This window comes from Mesocricetus auratus, unplaced genomic scaffold, assembly GCF_017639785.1.
Source record: "Mesocricetus auratus isolate SY011 unplaced genomic scaffold, BCM_Maur_2.0 Super-Scaffold_100007, whole genome shotgun sequence".
Classification (NCBI taxonomy): domain Eukaryota; kingdom Metazoa; phylum Chordata; class Mammalia; order Rodentia; family Cricetidae; genus Mesocricetus; species Mesocricetus auratus.
This window is the reverse complement of record NW_024429191.1, coordinates 3,269,631-3,293,275: the sequence shown is the minus strand read 5'-3', so window position 1 is coordinate 3,293,275 and position 23,645 is coordinate 3,269,631. Positions and strand designations below refer to the sequence as shown.

At 39.1% G+C, this 23,645-nt stretch overlaps 1 protein-coding gene across 1 annotated transcript in view; it reads left to right on the top strand.

The window, feature by feature from the left end:
- The window catches only part of CUNH16orf72 (chromosome unknown C16orf72 homolog), a 28,720-nt gene extending 6,083 nt beyond the window's left edge, over positions 1–22,637 (top strand). The window contains 3 exon segments of the mRNA XM_005084555.4: positions 5,256–5,425; positions 5,427–5,532; positions 20,267–22,637. Of these exon segments, the coding sequence (XP_005084612.1) occupies positions 5,256–5,425; positions 5,427–5,532; positions 20,267–20,511 (521 nt within the window). The 3' untranslated portion in view covers positions 20,512–22,637.
- Positions 22,638–23,645: the final 1,008 nt, after the last annotated feature.

Genomic DNA, 23,645 nt, shown 5'->3' with positions numbered 1-23,645 from the left:
TTTTTTGAGACATGTCTCACCATGTAATTGCCTGTAATGGAGCTCACTATGTATATAGACAGGTTAGCCTCAAACTCAGATCCTCCTGCCTCTATCCCCAGAGTGCTGAAATTAAAGGTGTGGACTAATATATCTGCCCCCCCCCCCAATTCTGCTTTCCTTTTTTGTGTTATGTGACCCTGGGCTGTCTTCAAAATTATGGCAATCCTGTTTCGGTCTCCTAATAAGCCAGCCTTCCTTCCTTCCTTCCTTCTTTTTGCTTTTTGTTTAGTTTTTTTTGTTTGTTTGTTTGTTTGTTTTTTTGAGAGAGGGTTTCTCTGTTAAGCACTGGCTGTCCTGGAACTCTTGTAGAACAGGCTGGCCTTGAACTCAGAGATCCACCTGCCTCTGCCTTCCCAGTGCTGGGATTAAAGGCTCTCACCACCAGCATCAAAACTGGAACTGGAGGTATGAATGATTTTGAGTTAGCATGTGGATTCTGGAAACAAAATCTGGGTTCTTTGCTCTAGTGCTTTAAACACCTAACCATCATTTTAGGCCCCTTACCTCTACTCTTTATAAGTGTGTTTGAAGCATGGGTTGGTTAGAAGTCTGTCATGTTGAGACCTTTCTCTTGATACTGCATATTTTGAGTTGTTCTTGTGTATCTGCTTTAGTAGTACTGAAGATTACAGACACCATACAAACTCTTAGTTTTGTGTCTGGCAGTTAGGGAATATTCAAATGTTGATAGTGCTAGTGATCAGGTCTTAACTGTTTGTTTTGAACAGTGGCAAGTGGTTAATATGAAAGGAAGTAATTCTAGTATTTTTGTTTTTAAAGACATGGTTTCTCTTGTGTGTAGACCTGGCTGTCCTGGGACTTGATTTGTAGACCAGTTTGGTCCCATAGATATAGCTTTCACTGCTTCCCAAGTGCTGGGGTTAAAGGTGTGCTCCACAGTTGTCTAGTTCATGTCCTGTTTCTAACAATCATTTCAATTCAGTGTGGCCAGTTTGGTCTTAACCTGTTACTTATACTCCAAAGGTGAACTGAACAAAATGAAAACCTGGTATAAGTTGGGAATGCTTATAACAATATTTGTAAGAAAGTGTGTTCTGCCTAGAGGTTGATGGTAAATGTTTGGGATTATCTAATGTAAATAATAGTACCAAGCTTTGAAGCTTTTTCTTACTTTGTGAACTTTTTGAGACAAGTTCTTGCTGTTTAACAAATAACTTAGGCTTTTATATGTTACTTGCATTTTCAGGCCAGTGAGATAATTCATTTGGTAAAGGTGCCAAGTCTGAGGACCTGAGTTTGATCTCTGGGGTCTACAAAGTTGGCCTGATCTCTGAGCATGTGTCCATACACATCTGAGCAGACTGTATGTAGGAGTAACTTGATTTGGTGACTTGCTTTGCATTTCTCTGCTTGTTGCTTGTATGTTGAGTTTGGTTTTAATGTTAGTGCTACTCTGAAACTTAGAAGAGCCCATACTAACTTGCTACATGATTCTTGTCCAGAATTGAATGGCTTAGTTACCATAGCTAGGTGTAGGATTATGTAAATTAGTTTCTAAGTTACATGTTCTGTTCCTATATCAGGTGTGGAGAGAACTTTGCTCAACACATAGTTAATTTTCCAGACAACAACTTTGAAGGAGAGGCCAGAGATTAGAGGCTAGGGATGTTTATAGCCATTAAGTAGCAGCTGTGATTCTCTCTTGGTTCCCATCTTTTGTTCTTAGTGAAGATTAGGAAAACACATTGGAAGTGAAAAAGAAGTTCTTAGTTACTAATTTTTTAGAGACTACAGGAGAGTTGTTTTATTAAAATAATTGGAAAAAAGTTTCATTTTGACTTTAATTCTTATCCTTATGTTCCTAATAAAAACATTACTTTGGAGCTGGTGATGTAGCTCAGTTGTTGAGTGCTTGTCTGGCATGTTCAGTGGTCCTGGATCAAATACAGCACCCCATAAACTAGGCATGGGATCTCAGGAGGTGGAGGTAAAGGGATCAGAAGTTCAAGGCCATTGGCTATTGAGACCCTGCCTAGACAGCAAAACCCAAATACTTGTTTTTCCTTGTTTGTTAGATTGTAGATGGTCAGTGCAAATTTGACTTTGAATTCCAGTATTTTGTGGTTGTTACTTTCTTTAGAAGAAGTGTTATTTTGATTTAATATTGTGTTTTAGGCTTGTAAAGAAGACTGAATTTTTTTTTTCTCTCTAGTTGAAGAAGTGGATTTTTTGGTGGCAAAACTCTGCTTCTTTGGTTTTTTCCTCAAATAGGGTTTCTCTGTAGCTTTGGAGGCTGTCCTCCTGGAACACATTGTAGACCAGGCTGACCTTCAACTCAGAAATCCACCTGCCTCTGCCTCCCAAGTGTTGGAATTAAAAGCATGTACCACCACCATCACCTGCCTGGAACTCTTGCCGCTTAGCCTAGCTTTAGATAAGGCCCTTCGAGTCCCAGTCTTTCACTTGGGATACCCACTATGACAACTCAAAGTTTTGTATTAGAAAACATTTAAGGACAGAACATTATTCAGTGGCAGAGTATGAATATGGCATGTGCAGGGGTTGAACTCTAGCACCAAAAACAAAACTCTGATGAATTTGGCTCTGTGAATTATGTATGAAGGAACTGCCCAGAATGTTTCTAGTGTATGCCACTGCTGTTCTGGGAAAACCAGACTTTAAAAATCTCTCTATTTTGGAAAACATTTTTCAAATAAACATGGACTGGGCACCGTGACTCTTGTAAATAAGGGTGTGTCTTGTGGTTAAAGGGTGGGTTGACAGTTTGATACTGTGAGACTTCACCTTTCCTTGAGGTTATATAGGCCTTTTCTAGCAATGGCTTTGATTTTGTTAAAACAGTTCTGGACTCAAGACTATCCCATAGTTTCTGTGCTCTGGTTTTTTGAGATCTGAAGCCCACAGGTGCAGATGTGTTCATCAAAACTGTTTCATTACCGAATTTAATTCATTCTTCCTAATTCTCTTAAGAACAAACCTCTCCATTTAGGAGTTTGAATCAAAGCACTCCTTTAGGGCGGGCTTCTATCTTTTTAAAATTTATATTTCATGTATAGTGCTCTTTATGAATACCTGCATGGTAGAAGAGAGCATCTGATCCTAATATAGATGGTTATGAGCCGCCATGTGGTTGCTGGGACTTGAACTCAGGAACTCTGGGAAAGCAGCTCTGAATCACTGAGCTGTCTCTCCAGCCCTAGCAATGTTTATTTGTTGTTGTTTTTGTATTTTTGAGACAGAGGGCAAGTTTCTATAAAGCTGATTGCTTGGATTTTGTACTTTTATTTAGTCCCATGGGATAGGGTTATTGTGTTTGATTGATTTCCTTAACAAACTGCTCAGCTCTTTAAGAATCACTAAAGTTCTTGATAGATGAGTGTATCTACTATTTAAAGATGGCTTTCCCATCTTTCCTTTAAGAGTTGGAAAGAGCCGTGTGTGTAACCTTCATGAATACTGTTTTCTAAGATGGCATTCATGTCTGCTCGTATATTTGAGGAAATGAGTAAGCAGCAGATTTTGTAGTGACTTGGGTTCTAGAAGTTACACTGGAGAAATGATCTCACTATTGTCTTTTTATATCTAAAATAGACTCATCTACTTTCTCAAAGTTATAATGGTTTGAATTTTTTTGGGTTTTTAGTCCTGACTATACTGGATCTTGCTCTGTAGATCAGGATTGCCTTGAACTCAGATATCCTCTGCCTTTGAGTTCAAGGATGAGGGTTTTGGATCACCATGTGGGTGCTGGGAACTGAGCAGAGGTCCTCTGCAAGAGCAGTAAGTTTGTTTGAACTTAAATTTTAAGAGTCCCACTTTTTTGACTTTTTTTTTTTTGGACATGAGCTCTGTAGCAGACAGGAGTTTTGTGGCCCTGGGGAAACTCATTTTGTAGACCAGGCTGACCTTGAAATCACAGATATCTACCTGCCTCTGTTTCCAGAATGCTGTGGTTAAAAGAGTGTACAATATTTGCCATCTACTAAGAGAAAGTGTTGTTGCAGAGTTCTGCTTATATAGCTGCACTCTGGGTCACCCTGCTTTTGGGGATGAGCACTGGGGATTGAGGCCAAGACTTTTCGTGTTAAATTAGTTTTTGCTCTATTTAACTACTATTATTACTTTTTTAAATTTATTTTTTACATTCGAAACCCAGTTCCCCCTCCCTCCTTTCCTCTAACTCCCTCCACTCCCCCCTCCTCCCATCTCCAGGGAGAGGCTAAGGCTTCCCATAGGAATACTTTTTTTTAAAAAGTCAGATTTATTCACCTTAGGCTCTCTGATGTTTAATGATTTGTCTTAGTGGGAATGACCTCTTCATTTTTTGTATGATTCCTCCCCCCTTTTAGAATCTACTCTGTACTTAGAGGCTAGCCAGGGCTACATAGTGAGACCTTATTTCCTAAAATAAAAGATAGTCCATGAGTTTTGCTAGCTCAGCAGCTAACTTCAAAAGAAACTTGGGGTGACTTTTAAGCTTAGAGATATTGTTTCCAACAGAATAAAACAACTGAATGGCAGGGGATATTTTGCTGAACTGGGTTTCATTATGCACTGGGAGGCTACTCTGGGAAAGTTTAAGGCAAAAGAATGGTTATAATTTACAAAAGACTTTTGGTTACAAGCAGACTGCAAATATATTGAGAGCAGTGAGTGTGGTCTTTTGGTTTACTTGTAGTAAGGGCACAGTGGTACTAATTCAAGGGTAGATAGCTTTTGTTTCTCAAGTAACACCTAATACTCTAAAATAGGCTAAAGTTTGACAAGTTACTTTGGCTAAAGAAAAGCATCCCTCCATTTGTGTATACAGTGTTTATCTTTTTTGCAGGAATAGGAAGTAAATTTTAGAATTGAACTCTGCATTTAGACTTAGAAGATTAAATGTTTGATGTTTTAAACATGACTAAGGGGCCGGGCATTGGTGGCGCACACCTTTAATCCCAACACTTGGGAGGCAGAGGCAGGCAGATCTCTGTGAGTTCGAGGCCAGCCTGGTCTCCAGAGAGAGTTCCAGGATAGCCTCCAAAACAATACAGAGAAACCCTGTCTCGAACCCCCCCCCCCCCCCCCAGAAAATGACTAAGGTATATTTTGGACTATAAAATTATATATGGGTTTAGAATGCTCGTAGCGTCTTCATTTTGGTTAATGTACAAAGTGCTTTCTTTAGGAGCAAATATAGTATGTATGGCTGCAAGTCACTGTATATTTCCCCCTTTTTTTTCTAATAGAAAGCGTGGATACCCATCAGCGAAGTTTTGATATTGGAATTCAGATTGGCTATCAGCGACGCAATAAGGATGTGCTGGCCTGGGTTAAAAAGCGCAGAAGAACTATTCGTAGAGAAGATTTGATCAGCTTCCTGTGTGGAAAGGTTCCTCCACCACGAAACTCTAGAGCTCCCCCCAAGACTGACTGTAGTGTCCCCTAACCGAGCTACTTCAACGGAAACTAGCTCATCTGTAGAGACTGATTTGCAACCCTTCCGGGAAGCCATAGCTCTGCATGGTAAAGCCGTTTAAACATATTTCTTTGGAAAATGGTTAAGAGTGTGCCTGTGGGCCCCTTTTCATGTTTAGGGTTAGGTCCAGATACATTATCTGTTTTTTGTCTATATAGTAAATACTGGTTCTTGAAGTGTTGAAGTAGAACGCAAGCTATGAGTATACATTGGCAGCCCATCTGAAAGATTAGTTTGAGCTTATTAGTATTACAGTAATTATTTCTGCACCACTGATTAGAGTTCATTGTTTTGCACTCACATGTTGTACATGTTTTCTTAGTGTCCTTGAGTCAAAAGGGAAGTCTCGTGTCTTAAGAATTTTATTAGTTACAGTTGTTTGGTGTGCTTGGTCCATGATAGTCAAGTAAGACAGGTAATTGTTGAGTTGGCTATCATGGGAACCAAGGACTACCTTTTTTACATCTTTGGTTATCTGGTATAGAAAGTGAGTGATAGCCCAGGGGCAAGAGGCTGGAGAAAACATACTCTCTATGCTTGCTGTTTCTCAAACCTTTATTGTTTAGGTGGGTAGCATTGTGAGAGGTATAGCCAATGGCCAGGTCCTCACTATTTCCCAGGCTCAGAGGATCTAGTATTCTTGGAGAGACAGGGAAATGTCCTCAGTGATAAATCTGTTGTTGCTATCTACTACAGACTTTCATATGAAAGAGAGAGTTACTTACTGTGTGGCTTTTTAGACTGTTGTGAAAAACAAAAAACATCAGGAACCATGTAAGACTTGCTTGAAACCAAGATGGACACATGATCAAGCAGGTGACTAGCTAGGTAGAGAAGTAAGTTGTTAAGTTGTGCATCCTATTAACAGCTAACATTTTTAGGTCATAGAAAGAAACATGAGTCATCTAAAATAAGGCTAACCTGCTAGTAAACAGTGGGATGTGTATAAATGGCTTCTATATCATGGAAATTTTAATGTCTGCAGAGACCTTGCTCCCTTTGGCAGCCATTCCTAATTTAACTTTCTTGTATCCCTAATGTGAAAAGTGTTGCCTCCCTCCACCTCATTTCAGATTTATTTATAAGTTAAAGCATGTATTTCAAGAAGAAATTTATATGAATTCAGTTCCTATGAATTGCGTACTGTTTCTGATACACTATTCAGGACTTCAGAAACAAGGGCAAAATTTTGGTAGTTTTTTTTCCTTCCCTACTGGATTAGTGTGTCACATTTCCTCTTAAATTTGGAAAAACAACTACAAGAGGTGTGAACAATGTGTCAGATTGATTTAGTGAATGGCAGCATGCCATATAGTTTCTTCTCTTAAATAGTGTCACTTTCTTAAAGCATAGTTTATGATTGAATCCATACTTAAAATATTTTTCCTACATACTAGTATCCTGCAGAGATAGTTTTACAAAACAAAAGCCATGCTTGCTGGATAACCATGCCAGGGTATTTATAAAAAAAAAAATACAGCCCAGATTCCATGAGGAAACTGCTCTGTTCCCAAGTGCCAGTGTGTTTTTTTCAGATTTGAATTTGTTCAACCTGTGATTTATCACTTTTTGAACTTTGAGACTTTTGTAAAATATAGTTGTAGAATGGACTGCTAGTTATGTTTAAGTTATGAGGGCATTAAGTGTAAATATAAAACCAGTAAAAATAAATTTTGCCTATGGTGAACTTTACAGTAAATAATTTAATACATACTTGGGCAGAGTGTACAACAGGTTCATACCTCTAAAGTCATATAGTTAAACAGTTTTGGGTTAAAGTTTTAGGGCATCTTCTAAGAATTTTTAGAAATAATTATACTTGAATGTTGTGTTCTAATGGCTGTCAGTTTACTGAGGGGAATGCTAATCTCATTTGAAGGTTTAAACGAGGGTATTTGAGTTAGAGGGCATTAATGAAATGGTAAGGTAGACAAATGACTATATGGTGTTCTTACCTGATTTGTAATGAACTCTTTTTGGTTTTTGAGACAGGGTTTCTCTGTGGCTTTGGAGGCTGTCCTGGAACTAGCTCTTGTAGACCAGGCTGGCCTCGAACTCACAGAGATCCGCCTGCCTCTGCCTCCCGAGTGCTGGGATTAAAGGCATGCGCCACCAACGCCCGGCTGTAATGAACTCTTAAGGTGATTAATTTGGAACCATCCTAATTGGGGTAGAGATACCAGAGGTTTGTTTTTTTTTTTAAGAGTACTTCATTGGAGGGTAAATCTAAATTCATGAAAATTTAGAGGAAGGAATGGAAAAAGAATCCTGTGAGGCAGATTAATTTGTGTTTGCAATGGAAGCAAACATCATGTCCCTCATTTTTGAAAGGGACAACTTCCCTCTAAGTGTATTCATTAGTTCCTGGAACCCATCCACCACCAGTATGCTTCCACCAAAAAGATCTATCAACACATAAAGTCTGTTGTTATTAGCAAAAAAATAGCAGGAACTATTGAGATGATTGTAGAATGTTTCATATAGACAGGGAGTTCCAAAGAAGACACTCTTGAGGGATAACCTCATAAGCTGGGAACCAGCTTAGTGTGAGATTTGGGTAGTTGAATCAGGTGGGTTCTATTTCAACATTTCCAACAGGTTTTTCTTAAAGGAATGGACTAAGGAGATGATTCTGGTGCACAAAAGTATGAGATAGAAAAAAATTGACATAAGCTGTTTTACTAATTGTTTTATAAAAACAAACTAGTACAGAGGATGCCCTGTATGAAACATAAGACTGAAGATTTCAGTCTCATGTATTGGGTGGGAGCTTTAGGATACAGTCCTTGTTAATGGATGGTCACTGGGTATTTGGCAGAGTTCATGCTTTTAACCAGATTTGAGCAGAAGAATGGCCACTTGACCCAGGTACAAGTAGGTGAAGTGTTTGATTTCTTGTATAACCACCTAAGGAACCAAGGAACATGCTGCAATGCCACATGGAATTGTACTTTTTTTGTCATATAAGGTGTTAGATTTCTTCAACCCCTACGTAGCGCACTCTACCAACTCCAGTCTGACATGTCTGCAGTTTTGGTCTCTGTCTCCCAGTGTATGTGGTAGAACATGGTCATCATGAGCTGGTGCTGGCCGGTGGCTTAGCCTCTCCTCAGGGAGTGACTTGTGCTACTCAGGCTGGAAAGAAAAGGAGGTAGCTTAACAGAAGCTGTGGGGCCTATAGCAGTCGTTCTCAACCTGTGGGTTGCAGCCCCTTCTGTGGGGGACCCAACTACCTTTTCACAGGGCTAAGATCATCAAAAAATAGCCATATTTATGTTATGATTGACAACAGCAAAATTACAAATATAAAATAGCAACAAAATAATCTTATGGTTGGGGGGTCACCACAGCATGAGGAACTGTATTAAAGGGCTGAAGTATTTGGGAAGGTTGAGAACCTTTGCTACAGGATTATTCTTTGTTTTGCTTTGGGATAGGTCCCTACACAATCCTGCTGGCCAGAAACTCACTATGTAGACCAGACTGGCCTCAATCAAATTCATAGAGATCCTCTTTTCTCTTTCTCCACAGTGCTGGGAAAGGCATGTGCCACCACTTACTCTTTTTTAAAGGGAAGGTCTCATTACATAGCCCCAGAAAATACTCCCATTAATGCTCAAACAGCTTCAGTCAAAACTAAGTGATGGTGTTTAGCAAAGTGTAAGACTTGTAAGACAAACCTGTGCTTTATTTGATCACTTTTCTGTAGTGTGTTGCTTATTTTCTGTGTACTGTAGGACTTAGTTCTTAGATGCTACATTCACAGAAAATAAAATATATAGGCTCATGCTAATTGATTTTTTTGGTCTTGGTTAATTTCATCTTAAAATAACATTGAAAATCTATTGATTCCCCCACATTCTCCTTTTTTTTTAAATTTGATTTATTTATATTTTATGTATGAGTGCTCTGCATGTATATCTTTGTGTCAGAAGAGGGTATTGGATCCCATTGTAGATAGTTGTGAGCCATCATGTGGTTGCTTGGAGCTGAACTCAGGACCACTGGAAGAACAGCCAATATTTTTTTCTTTCATTTTTTAAAAATTTATTTTATATACCAACCTGTTTCCCCAGCCAGTATTCTTAACTGCTGAGCCATCTCTTCAGTTCCCCATATTCTCCTTTTTATGTAAATAATAATTCATGTAGCCCCAAAATACCCAGAGTACTTTAGTTTATTTCTGCTTACCTTTCTCTTTTAGGGCGTTTCATTCTCTTTTGCTATTTGGGTCTCTGACCCTTTTCTTGGGTGCCTTGACTGACTTAAAATTAGATTTTAGAGGATCTCTATCCCTGGCTGCTACTTTCTTCAGTCTCTTTAGGGGGTCTGTTACTTTTAGCTTCCAGATCTCTACTTTTCACTTAGAACTCTCTAGGCTACCCATCATATGTTTTTATCTTCTGGTGCACACCCCTCACGGTGTCCTGTGAGCATTTGTTACAGGTGACATTTCCTTTTTTTCCTCTTCCTTAGTATTAGGGCTTGAACCTAGGGCTGTGTGCATGCTAGGCAAGTGCTGTACTTCAGATGACATTTCACACCAACCTTAGCAAATATATGCCATCTCCGCCATGTAGCTGTTCAGCAGTTTGTGTAGTCTCTAGAAATTGTGAAGAGTGCTTCCAGTTTCTGTTGAGACAAACAATTAGAAGATTTATATTAATGTCTTGAAAGTGGTGTAAAATTTGTTAGGTCTGAGTGGGGGTGGGGGACAAGAAAGTGCTATCTCCCAGTTTAGCTTGGCTGTGGAAGGGTTTCTGGAGGAGGTGTGTTTGGGTTTGGGATGATCTGTTATTGCTGTTATTTCTGACATTTAGGTGTTAGGCTGTGTTTTATAAAACCATTGGAATAATCTTTCTTCTCCCCACCCTCCCAACCTTATTGCCCCTGCCTAAGATTTCCCTGTGATCTTGCAAGGGCAAGTAGAAACCCATTGTAGTCTGGTTTTGATTTGGGATCAGTATTCCAGCTCTAGTGTTAATGTCTTGACTCTCTTGTTCTTTTCACAAATCTCCGTATCCACCTGTTGATACTGGAAGGCTGATTATGTAAGGCTGATTATGTGACTTCTGACACAGCTTTTCTCCATTTCTCTTTGCCTCTTGAGTGCTGGTATTAAAGGTATGTACCACCAATGTCTGGCCCTCTGAATTTTCATCACCATCTTTTTAAAAAATTTTTTTTTTTTTTTTGTTTTTTTTTTTTTTTTGTTTTTCAAAACAGGGTTTTCTGTGGCTTGGGAGGCTGTCCTGGAACTAGCTCTTGTAGACCAGGCTGGTCTGGAACTCACAGGGATCCACTGCCTCTGCCTCCCGAGTGCTGGGATTAAAGCGTGCGCCACCACCGCCCAGCCATCACCATCATTTTAAAAATAGGCTAAGAATTTATGACCTTGCTGCTTCATTCTCTTGACTTGAGTGCTAGGATTACAGATGTACATCACCACATCTGGCCTGCTGTCTCCATTTCTTTTAAATCGTAAGAAAAAGTTTCCTGTTGTCCAGACTGACTTAGAACTCTGATAACTTTCAACTCCTGATCCTTATGCCTCCACCTCTCAAGTTCTAGGATTACAGGCATGTGCCATTTTGTTTTTGTTTTTAAATGTAGTTTTTGTAATAATATAATAATACATTGGTTGGCCTGCAACTCAATATGTAGATATGCAGTAACCGGGCCTTGAGCTCCTGGATGGTCTTCCTGCCTCTGTAGTACTGGGATTGTTAACTGTGTGTCATTGCACCTGGCTTTCCATTCTTAAAACTTTTCTTGAACCAGGGTCTCACTGTGTTTGGATGCTGTGCTTTTCTGATGATTGAGGTCCTATTGTGCCATTCCTTTTGGCTTTCATAGACCCTAGCAAAGAATATGGTGTAATTGTGCTTCTGAATTTACCATAGGGATAAATACAGAGGTCTGAGAAGTGACTGTAAACAGCACTTGGGGACTGAGAACCTTTGGAAAGAGAGTAAGCTGTGTACCTGCTTAATTCCTGGAAAGGAATCTCACATTAGAACAACTGGGAATTTGCTGGGCCTGAGAATGAAACCATGACGAGGTAGACCTTTTTTTTTTATTTTTATTTTTTTAACATAAACTTTTTTTTGACAGTTTCATACATGAGTACTGTTTTTGCATCATTTCCACCCCATTTTCCCCTCCCAAGTCTTTCCATGCTCCCCCTCTCAAATTTGACTTCTTTAATTACTGTTTTATATATATGTATAAATAATTATAACCTGTTGAATTCATTTAGTGTTGCTTAATGTACATTATATGTGTTTAAGACTGACCACTTGGGATTGAAGACTTGATTCTCTTTCAGCAGCAATCGACTGCCTGTAGCTCTTCATTCAGGGTTTTGCTCTTAAGAGATTTCCCTGATGGAACTTGGAATGTCACCTGGTGGTGGTATTGTGCAGCTCTTGTTGAGAGCTAGCTTTTGGTTTATACTTTTTTAAAAAAAGGATTTATTTTGTTTATACTTTTTAAAAAGATGTCTGTCTTTTGAGGCTTGGTCTGACTGTGGAGCCTGGCTTGGTCTGGAGCTTGCTGTGTAGACTAGGCTAGCTTTGAATTTTTAGCAAGTGATCTTCTTTCCTTTGTCTCCCAAGGAATTGTAGACCTGGGGCTTTTTAGTATACTGTGTATCATCACCAAGCCCAAGCCCAAAGATTCCTCATTTAATATTAACCTACTCTGTGTTCATTGATGAAGAAAAGTTAATTTTGTTATGGTAGAGTAGATTAGTGATAGGTTATTTGGGATCCATCTGGCTCTAAAAATTGTCTCCTGCTCCCTTGCCTCTATAGTTTTAGGGTCTCTTTTCCTATCACACATCTCTTCCTTTCTCCCCTGGACTTACTTAGGTGGGTGGGAAAGATCTTGAGGTAATTTTAGAAAAAAAAATGAAGATTTTGTGTGTCAGGGTTTCTCCTATCAATGAATCTGGGTAAATGTTTTGAAGATGGGTGCTTGGTGGGCAGCTTTAGGAATCCTTGACTTACTATGGTAGGAAGAGTACATAGTTTTTATGTGTAGGCCTCATGTCCTGTGCAACTTTGGGCAAAGTGCTTAAGAGCTCTAATCCCAGTGATGGTGCACACCTTTGATCCCAGCACTCGGAAGGCAGAGGCAGGCGGATCTCTGTGTGTTCAAGGCCAGTCTGGTCTACAGAGCTAGTTCCAGGACAGCCAGAACTGTTAAACAGAGAAACCCTGTCTTGAAAAAAAAAATCTCTTATCCCATTTTTGTAAAGTGATCTCTGTTATATGGTGTAAAGTGATCTCTGATCGTGTATGAGAACCAACCAGATTGCTTACATGATCCTATGTAAATGTTTTTGTCTCTGACAGCCACTTTTTTTCCTTACCTATAGTAAATTACAGGTATCACTCCACAGAGTTAGTTTGAAGCTTCATTTTTTAATTTTTTGTAAATATTGCGTGTGCTCGTACACGAGTGGGCTCGAGTACACACATGCTCTGCCTGCATATATATCTATCTACCATTTGTGTGCATTGTGTTCAGAAGTCAGAAGAAGGTGTCTGGATCCTATGGAACCAGATTTGCCGATGATTGATTCGTGTTCTGGGAGTAAAACATGGGAGAGCAGCCAATGCTCTTAACCTCTGAGCCATCTCTCCAGCCTGTTCTATTTCTTCCTCTTTTTTTTTTTTTTTTTTTCCTGTTTATTGCTTGCTAAATTCTTGAGCTTGGTTCCTGAGGACAAACTAGAGAAGTTGGTTCTGAGTTGCCCTGTTGAAGCTAGTGCTGATTGGGGAGCCTTAGTCTGAAGTCTGTCCTTTAAGATTGTCACCATGAAGATAGGTGCAAGGGGGTGCAGAGTAGGAAAAACTTGTCATCATGTAGATGCAAGGGTGCAGAGTAGGAAGGCACATACATTCCAGAGGGCAAGACTTGTTACCAAAACAAACTTTATTTAAACATCTGATAAATAATAAAGTTTCATCATCATAATATAGACGATCTTTGTAGTTGCTAACGCTGGTCCACACTGACTCTTAAAATCAAAGACACTTAATTTTCATTCCAAAAACAATTTTGATGATATTCTTGACCCTTGTAATGCACTTAAACCCACTGGGCTTAGGTTGTTCTAAAAAAGTATATACTATTTCAGATTGAGGCCTTATACATGCAGGGTCTGGTGTCCTTTTAGACACTGGTGGACATAGTTAGGTTTAAGATACCATTTTGTTTTTGTGTTGAAAAAAGCAGTGAGCCCGGCATTGGTGGCGCACGCCTTTAATCCCAGCACTCGGAAGGCAGAGGCAGGCGGACCTCTGTGAGTTCGAGGCCAGCCTGGTCTACAAAGTGAGTTCCAGGACAGCCTCCAAAGCTACAGAGAAACCCTGTCTCGACAAAACCAGAAAAAAAAAAAAAAGAAAAAAAGAAAAAAGCAGTGAGCTTTGGGAGAAGAAAGGTCTTGGACAAACTCAGACAGTGGAGTCTTTGTGATTCATTTTAAAGTTAAAAGGGAGAGACAAAGAATAATCTTTTTGTTGTAATCATTACTGTCTTCCTCCTTCTTTGTTTCCTTTTCAGGGAGACAGGGCTCTCACTGTACGTACTTGCCTGGCCTGGAATTTGTTGTGTAGACCAGGATGGTCTTGAACTTTGAACTTCAGGGAGTCTCCTGCCTTACTTAATCTTCCCAATTGTTGAGACTACAGGCACATATTAATTTTTTTTGTGTGTGCATATGCATACTGATGATCAAACTCAGGGGCTTTGAGCTCTGCCCTTGAGTGATACCCAGTCTTTGGAAAGGTACCTTTAAAAAAGATTACTTGGTAAGTTAGGATAAGTCTCCTAAGTGTTGAAGGTTGAAGCCCTTTTAGTTTGAAAACCCTTTGTGGATTTGTAATGGGTTTTGGTTTCTGCAGTTTAAAATGCATAGATATATAAAGACATACAAATGTGTACATTGCCTTTAGTTTAGCACTTCCTATATATTACACTGACTTAGAGTGAGTACCAGGTTCTATTTTGCAGTTGTAGGGGCAGGTAACTAAAAATGATTAATCACAAGCAATGTCTGGTCTAGTAAAATTAACACCATCCTGATGCATGTAAACCTAAGGAATTAGTCTGAGGTACAGTGTCATGTGTTTGTTCATTTGCTTGGGGGGTGGGTAAAAGTCTGAGCCTTGTGATACTTATTTACTCTTTCTTGTTTGGTCTTTCTGAGTGAACTTTGGGCTTTCTTGTATGTGCTAGGCAAGCATTGCAGCACTGAGTTCCATTCTTAACCACATTTTAACCTAAGTCAGTTTTAAGTTCCCTGGCAGCTCCTTGGGTCTAGAGAATCTGGGTGGGGCATGTAAGGAAAAAGCAGTCATTGGAATTTAGACATAATGGTATAAGGTCTGGCAAGAATTCTTACCTAGAATTACTAATTCTTCACACACAAAACATTAAACAGATGCCCCAGAAGGAAAGTCGTGACTTTAGGCAACGTGAACCAATCAGATTTTCTCAGCAACGATTCCACAGTGATCCAATTGAAACATTCTTTGGCTTATTTGTGGCAGAGTGATCATTAAAGAGATAAATAACTACATTTAGGAGAACTGTGATAAGACAGTACCTGGAAGAACTTTAATTTTTGTTTGGTTCACTTCCTTCCTTTCATTCTACCATCTCTTCTGATGCTTCAGCAAAAACATGAAAACTATTTCTTGAGAGCTAACACAGATGCTTAAAAGTTCTTAAAGTGATGAGATAGTATAGAAGAAACTGCAATTTTATTTTTTGTGTCAGATGACTGGCTAGAACCAACCTTTGATGGTTTGTTGATATGTCTGTTCATTCATCTTTCACAGCCCCCCCCCTTTTTTTTCTCATGAGGAAACACACTTCTGTTGTGTGGAAAATTGTGCCAGGTGCATCTTGTTGAAGTACATTGCAGTACTCGAACTGTTGATATCTTTTCAACAGTCTAAAAACCTGGAACTTGGTGTAAGAGAGTTCAGAACCAAACAATCTCTTAATCACTTACATTTGATTCTCTCTCTCTCTCTCTGAAAAGTTATACATTAAGTTGTACATTAAGGATAGATAGAATTTTCTTGGACTTATATTATTTTGTTGGATATTGTAGTAGAAGAGTTATAAGGCTATGTAGGTCTTTAAGCCAGTTTACTTTCCCTAGTACTTACTCAGTAATTTGTTGCTAGCTATTAAATAGTTGAATTACCCTAGTTTCATTTTGGAAAATTTTCCAAAAGCAAAAAGTTTCATTATTTTATGATCCCACTCTGTAGAAACAAATACAGCCAATTGATGCATTTTTCTTCTAGTCTTTTTTTTTAATGTATAGATATTATTTCACAGTTGAGATCATACTGCATATATGGTACTGTATCTTGCTTTTCTCACTTAATGTCGTAAACCTTTTTTCTTGTGGCATTAAAAACTGTCTTTGAAAAATGGATGTCTGATAAATGGAAAGCATTTTGGGCTGTCAGTATAACTGAAAATGTTTCCTTCGTGTGACACATGTACTTTTGTAATTGGCTTGATTTAGTGTGCTTTACTTCAATAAAAATTCAGTATTACAATTTACAGATTGGGGTGGGGAGTGGTATCTACTTTAAATGATCAGAAACTTCCTGGTAGATTTTTTTTTTTTAGTTTTAACGATTGAACTCTAAAATGCTACATGACATTGACAACTGTAAGTGCTTGTACCTCACTCAACACACTGCACAGGGAATACTCACACTTCAGTGTACAATTTATTTCCAAGGTAGAAGAATACCAACTTTTTAGGACGTCCAGGCAGGTTGATACCACTTCGATGTCTGAGGGATTTTAGACCCCCCCTCCAGATAATGCTGGCTGAGCAGTCTACAGAGGGACCTGAACCTGTGTTTCACCATCACCTTGTGTACTCCCAGAGGAATTTGAGGTGCTGAAAGCCAGGAGAGAATAGACGGCAGCCCTAGTTGGGCTGTGAATTCTTGGGTTGGGATTTGCTCTTTCACTCTGTGTGACTTAATGCTGGGAAACTGGAGTTTTATGTAATTGATTATGCAAACAGCATTTCCATATTACAGTAAGCATGAAATGATGAACATGGTTTGCAAATAATAGTGATGTGCTATTTTTAATGATTTCCATGTAACTTGGATTCCTATAACCTGGACTGTAAACTTGTTTCCATTCCTCAATGAATGATTAAATCATCCTGAGCTTTAAAAAACAAAACAAAACAACCCCCCCAAAACATTACTACACCAATCATTTCTAATGGATGCAGAAACATTAAAACGTGAGTTTGTTTATCTTATGTTAAGCAATTGATACTTTTCTGTCTAATGCTACTACCTATTCTGATTTTGTCAAATGATATTTCCATAGTCCTTTTGAAAACATGTTTTTGGTGGAAATTAAGTTGTATTTCCTAAGGATGAACAGCTTAGTTTTTTAGTTCTGAAGCATGTTTAGATTTTCTGTACTTGTATGGGCTGCTTGTGTTCCTGTGGCTTAGCAAGATTTTCTAAAGCAGCTTGAGTAGCTGTCACTGGTTTTCAAAATAAAATTTGGGCTGTTTAAAGTGCTTTTTCCCCCCTGTGGTCGTAATCTTAATTTTTGTTTTTGACACTTGTCAAAAGTCTTCTTTGGGGAAGATTAGTGACTCAATCTAAAAGATTCTCATAGCTGAGGATAGGTGACCAGCACCACTAAGTTAAACACTAGTACTCTATAGAGAAATGATGATGTTCTGGGGGACTTTGAGATTGACCAAATTGTTGCATAATGTATTTTCTTTTTCATGGAGAAGTTGAATCAATAAACATTTGCTGGAAGTGACTAGTCCACTCCTTGATGGAGTGCTTTGAATCTTTGGTAGTTGTCATTACCACCATGAGCATTTATGAAGGACATGGGTTTCATTCACTGAAATCCCCTTGTAGTTTCATTTGCAAAGGGGATCTTGAATTATTAAAGTAGCCCAGTTTATTGCTCAGCTCTCAGATTTCACAGAATAATTACTTTAGAACCTCTGCATCCTGGAACAAGTATTATTGACGTTAATTGGTTGCTGTGGCTCTTGACTGTAATTCAACGTTTGGGAGGCTGAGGCAGAATTGTGAGGTTTAGGCTAGCCTGAGCTACAGACAGTAGGATCTTGTTTTAAAAAACAAACACACACATTGGAGAAAAGCTGGGTGTAATGGTCCTTGCATGTCTTTAGTTCCAGCTTTCAGGAGAAAGATGCTGGTAGAGTGAGGTTGTTGAACTTTCGGATACGTTTGGTAGGATGTTACAGGCTGTAGGGTTAGGAAGAAAAACACAGTTTTCTCAGCAAGTTATTGATGGTCGTTGTGTAGAGGTAATAAAAACCCCAGTACCTTGAGTGATGGCATTGATTTAAGTGATCAGCTAGCAGCAACCTGGGTTTATTTCCTGAAATAAAGCCCCAGATTTCAATAAATTTTGAAATGTGGGGCAGGACTCAACCATTGTTGTTGTTGTTGTTGATCAGAATTCTGTGTTATGTAGCAGGCAGTGTGTTAAGTCTTGCATGTAAATATGGAAAGCCTGCCTGCCCATAGGAAGAGATGATTGATTGTGCTGTATACACCCCAGATTTTGGTTTCCTTGCATTTGTTTCTTTAGGCCTATTGACAAAGAAGTGTTTTTCCTCCTTGGAGCTCTTAAGTGTGAGCCGTTTAGGAAGCAGTTAGAAATAAGACTGGGCCTTTGAGGGCAAGGTAGGGATTGCAAGCTAAGGGATGAAAGCTCCCAATATGTGGCACTTGTCTGTGAGAGGGGCAGAAAGAAAGCCTACACAGGCTGCTGAGGAAGCATCTGGTAGGCTGGAGGACAGGAAAGTTTCAAGTAGAAAGTTTCAAGTGGGAGGGAAGCACCATCACGAGGCCAAAAGGGAGAAGTAAAGTTAGTAACCTCAGGAGAGTTGTAAGCCTTATGGACTCTGGCTGAGCAAAGTCCAGAAACAAATTAACAGCCCTGACTTCAAAAAGAACAACTCATCATTGATACTGATAATACAGTAAGTTATATAGGGTAGGATAAGAAGGACAGAGTGAGCAGTTGCCAAGATGAGCCTAAGAGGCAGACTAGTCATGAATCTTAAAACTACTTAAAAAGTTAAGGGTATGTGTGTGAGGGGAGGGAGGAGATAAACAGATTTTTTAAGAATAGGGTCTTGACCTAGAACTTTGTGGTTTTTCAAGACAAGAGTTTCTCTGTATAGCTTTGGACCCTCTCCTGGCACTTGCTTTGTAGGCCAGGTTGGCCTCGAACTCATGGAGATCCACTTGCCTCTGCCTCCCGAGTGCTGGGGTTAAAGGCATGCGTTACTACTGTCCCGGCTTTGACTTGGAATTTAATGTCAATTTTTCTCTTTGAGCCTCCTAACGATTTTTATATAAGAGGAGGCAGTGCAACAGTTCATTAGTGTGTAAACTCCCCTTGCCTTCTTTTGATTGAGACTCAAATGTTTACTACCTGATAACCTGGGGTGGGGTGGGGGATACTTTTGTAGTCTTGGTTTGCAGAATGGAGTTACAGAGCTGTATATCCTTGGGTTACTTTGGGGACTAACAATGTCTGTCCTGGGAAGCATGCCAGGATCAGTGCCCTCCCACTCCCTCCTTCCACCCAAAGGAAAAAAAAACCTAAACCAAACAAGTGCTGGCCTTTGAAAGGTAGAGAGGTAAAGGGGGGATACTTTCGATTTTCTCTAGATCACCATTGTAAAAGGTGCATCCTGATGGGGTTAGAACAGTGAGGGCCTGATTGGGTGACTGCCGAAAGACTGGGAAGTGGTTGTGGACGGAGAACATTGTCTACGAGAAGTCTTTGTACATTAAGAACAACTTCAGGATTTAGTAGATTTGATATGGTAGGTGCATAGTTTTTCCTTTTCTATTTAATCTTCATTTTTCTTTACAGGATTCAAAATAAGGAGTGTGACCTTACTAGATCAAACCTTGAGGTTTGTTTTAAAGGATCCGGTGGAATTCTTACTCTTGGAAACATCAGTGATATTAGATCATTCTCTTTATTCAGGCAGTGGCAAAATCGAAGTGAGGGAAAAATTCATGAGGTGGGGAAATGGACTGTCCATGCTAGGATTTAAACTTTAATGTTGTATTGACTTGGTTCTTACAGGGTCTGCCAGATACATTCCAGACCTTGGATGATGATAGAGCCCTGTTGTGGGGCATACCTATCAGTAGTTCAGTATCATTTTTAACAGTGGTTTTCAGGCTTAATAGTGGGGTTTGGGATGATATATTATACAGCCACCTCATCTAAAAGGATTGTTGGACTAAGTCTACTTAGACCCAGAAATGTTTCTTTGCTTTCTCTGCATACATCAGACACAGACACACATCAGAGAGATTCTAAGAATGCTGACATTGGGCCAAACAAAATGTACTGCTTCAAGCAAGCACTTTCTGTCCTGGTCTGTAAAATTGTATATAGCACTTGCCTAGTAGAATAGATGGGAGAAGCTTATATCTTTGCATTATTAGCACAGTGTTTGATACATTAGCTTTCCATTATTGCTATAAATAATGGTTGTAGTGCCAAAAAATGTAGGTCAAAGCCAGATGGTTGGTTTTTACAGAATAAGTTTAACTATTCACTGCTGACCCCGTACAAAGAAAACCAGCAGGCACCCTTTGACACTGTGACAACATGGAAAGTATAGTGGGTTGCTTTCAAAAGGGTCAACTAATTGAGCAACTCTAAAACCTCTTTTCTTCTTCCTAGGTCTTAGTGGTGCAATGGCTAGTATAAGCGTGCGTTCGAGTACCCCAGGCTCTCCTACACATGTAAGCAGTGGACCGAATGCTAGTCGAAGGAGAAATGGACTCCATGATGTCGATTTGAACACTTTCATAACAGAAGAAATGGCACTCCACTTGGACAATGGTGGAACTAGAAAGCGTACCTCAGCCCAGTGTGGCGATGTCATTACAGACTCACCAACCCATAAACGCAACAGAATGCTCTAAACTGCAGACATTTTCACACCCACCATGCTGCTTGAAAGCCACTCGATCCTCAACATATACTATTATTGCAAAGGAAACATGAGGCCATCTTCCCTGGTTCACTGTTTAAGACAAGTGAATTCTCTATTGGTTGCCATAAAAGGAAGTTCTAGGTATTTACAGTAGATGCCTCCTGTAACTATGGCTTTCTCAAACTATAATCCTAGCAGAGGACATGAGATAATTGTGTAGTCATTAGCAAGATCATCATAGGCAAACATATATCCGTTCCAAGGCTAAAAGTGACCTTAACTGTATTTATTCTCAAAGGGAAAGGAAATATCAGATGTTTATTTGGTTATAGAATGCTTTCTTATTTTTATTTTTTGGTCCATTTCCTGCTGTGTTGAGTATTTTTGCTTAAACAGTATTGCCAGGTTCCTACAATTGTCTAAAACCTTGATCTGGCTTGTAAACCAGATCTGCAGGCTTCCATTTTTGCAGCCACACTGAAACACACACCTGGTTTCCTTAGTGATAGCGTGCAATTTCTGATTATCAGGTTATGCCCAGTTTTCAGTTTTCAAAACAATTCTAACTCTGGTGATTGTGAGATGTAAAGAGGTGCTATGATGGTCATGCAAGTAATACTTAATACTGAATCAATACACAGAACTTTATTGGATTCACTTTGTGTGTGTTAGTGCTCTGAAATAGCAATATTATTAACCTGTCCCCAGCATAACCCTGTAGGCTTCAGATACTCAGTTTTAAAACAAGTAGTACTTCCTATGCCGGGTACTTTACTTGTGGTTAAACACAAACTGCAGTGACCTGAGGAAACGGGTCATGATCTTTGAGAGTGGGCTTCCTTTTTGGTTTGGTAGTAGTGAGAGGAAATGGATGGTGGGAGTAGGTATTTATTCTTTAGTTTTTTTTCTTTTTTTGCATTTTTATGGATGCCCTACTGTGTGTAGTTGTCATAGTGGGTGGAAGGTGATAAATATGTTTTATCTGCTACTAATGTGAACGTAACTTAATAGCAAAACCCAACTTTTCCTGTCCCTTCATCCCTCTCAGAAGTGCAGTTTGGAGTTTCATTCTGGAAAAGATGAGATCGCATGGAGATTCTCTAGATGTTAGGTAGACCCAAATAAAGGTTCTCAGAGTCCTTTTTGGGTAAATATAAGATCTCTTGTAGCTACAACATTTTAGAGCATGTTTCATCTGCATTTTTACTACCTGAACTGAATGGTAGTCTATTTAGAAGACTGATGTCAGCCTGCCAGGCACTGTGATCCATTCTATCCTGTTATATTATATATCAAGTAGGACAGTGAAAATGTTTCCGTGCAAACTTGTAGTCCAGTTCAGTTACTTCTATTTTTATTCTTAATAACCATTGCAAATCAGTGTAAGGGTTTTTCTGATAATTACAGCACTTTGTTAAAAGTTTGCAATTTTGTCAGCCATTTAATAATACCTTTCTGTGAAGAGACTTTGCTAAGTTAACCATTATTGATTGAGTGGGATGCGAGTGGAATGTTAGGAATGTTGTGTGAATTGAAGTTCTGTATTCATTGTAGATATAGCCCTTATTTAAAACAGTGAAATCCATATTCAAACTAGGAATGAAAGTAAGATATTTCTCAATTTTTGCAAAAGTGGAGCTTTCTTTTGTTTATTTGAAAAGCAGGAAGAAATACAGCAATCTGCCATTTTACCTTAAACAGACAAGCCTGTGCATCACAAGTACTTCCAGGCTTCCCTTGGGATATACCAAGACATGGAGTTCACTTTTGCTTTTCTGTGGTTGTGCATATAGATTCTGGAATTGGGGTTTGATGGTGTGATGGCTGTTGACAAGAAGCCAGAACTCCAATTCCTAAGGGACTTGAGACTGAGGAATACGTTTCATCTCTCTTCCTGCCTTGGTTCTGTTTCCTCTGTCCAAGTTGAATAACGATGTTCTTGGTTGTTTGGCTTAAGTTGGTGCTCTGAAGCTGAATCTCAGTGCCCTTTATTCTCAGTTGTCAAATTTTGATAAAACGTGCCATTTTCTTTGGTAAGAGAAAGCAGGTCTAATGTCTGCCAGAACACAATTTATATGCCGAATTATTGGCTCCATTAAACTTTTTAAAAACTTCCACTGGTTACTTTTTTCCATTGCATTCAATATCTAGTACTCTCCTCATCTCAGCATGTCCTCCTCCTTCCTCTGTCCCTTTGTGTCCAGGTTCTACCAGAACAGAGTAACCCTGAGACCTGGTGGTACAAAGTGAAATATGTTCTAGTCTTAGCAAAGTTAATCTGACATACTTCAGAAACTTTGGGAAGTTCCTATTTGCCTGTTTAGATGCAGAACATCAAAAAAGAACATAACGTGTATAGTGCTTTTAAAAATAACACTGACTCTTTTGGCTTTCACTCTTTTTTGGACATGTCTTTCTGTGTAGTTCATACTGACCTCAAGCGTGTCATCCTCCTGCTGGGGTTTCCTGGCATGGTGCTTGCCTGGCCTTTTCAGCTGGCCAAGAACAGAATGGGCTACTCTTGAAGCCAAGCACTTGAATGTAGGGAAGCTCAATCTTTGTCATGAGCCAGAGTCTGATTCTTTAGTCAGTGAGGTTCTGTCACTAACCTGACCTGAATAGGCTGGGTTCATCCCTCCACTACAGGGCTTTGAATATCACTGAGAATTCAGAATAAATATTCAAGAACTTTATTATAGCAGTTAGTATTTTATAGAGCAAAATTAATCCAATATTTGGCTAAATCTAAAGTCCATCAATGTAGTTTACTTGACTGAGTTAGTGATATACACCTTAAATCATAAGTTGAATAAATTATTGAAAATACCAAAAAGACAACAGGGGCTTGTCTGCCTTTTTGTCTTGGTCATCAGGTTCCAGCGTCTTTGTAATCACATAAAGTTTAGATGTGAGCAGGAATGCTAACTTGTGAACAAAGGTGCAAGATCTCAAGGTTTTGAAACCCTCTACTTGGAGATGTAGGCATCTTGGTTCGTTAGTCTTAGGGAAGTACTATAAACAGAGTTATAAAGTGCTGGGGTATGATTACGCCTATATAGAGATACTTATTAGTGATATATTTGTATTAGAATAGTTGTGGCTTTTTTTTTTAATCAGGCTCTC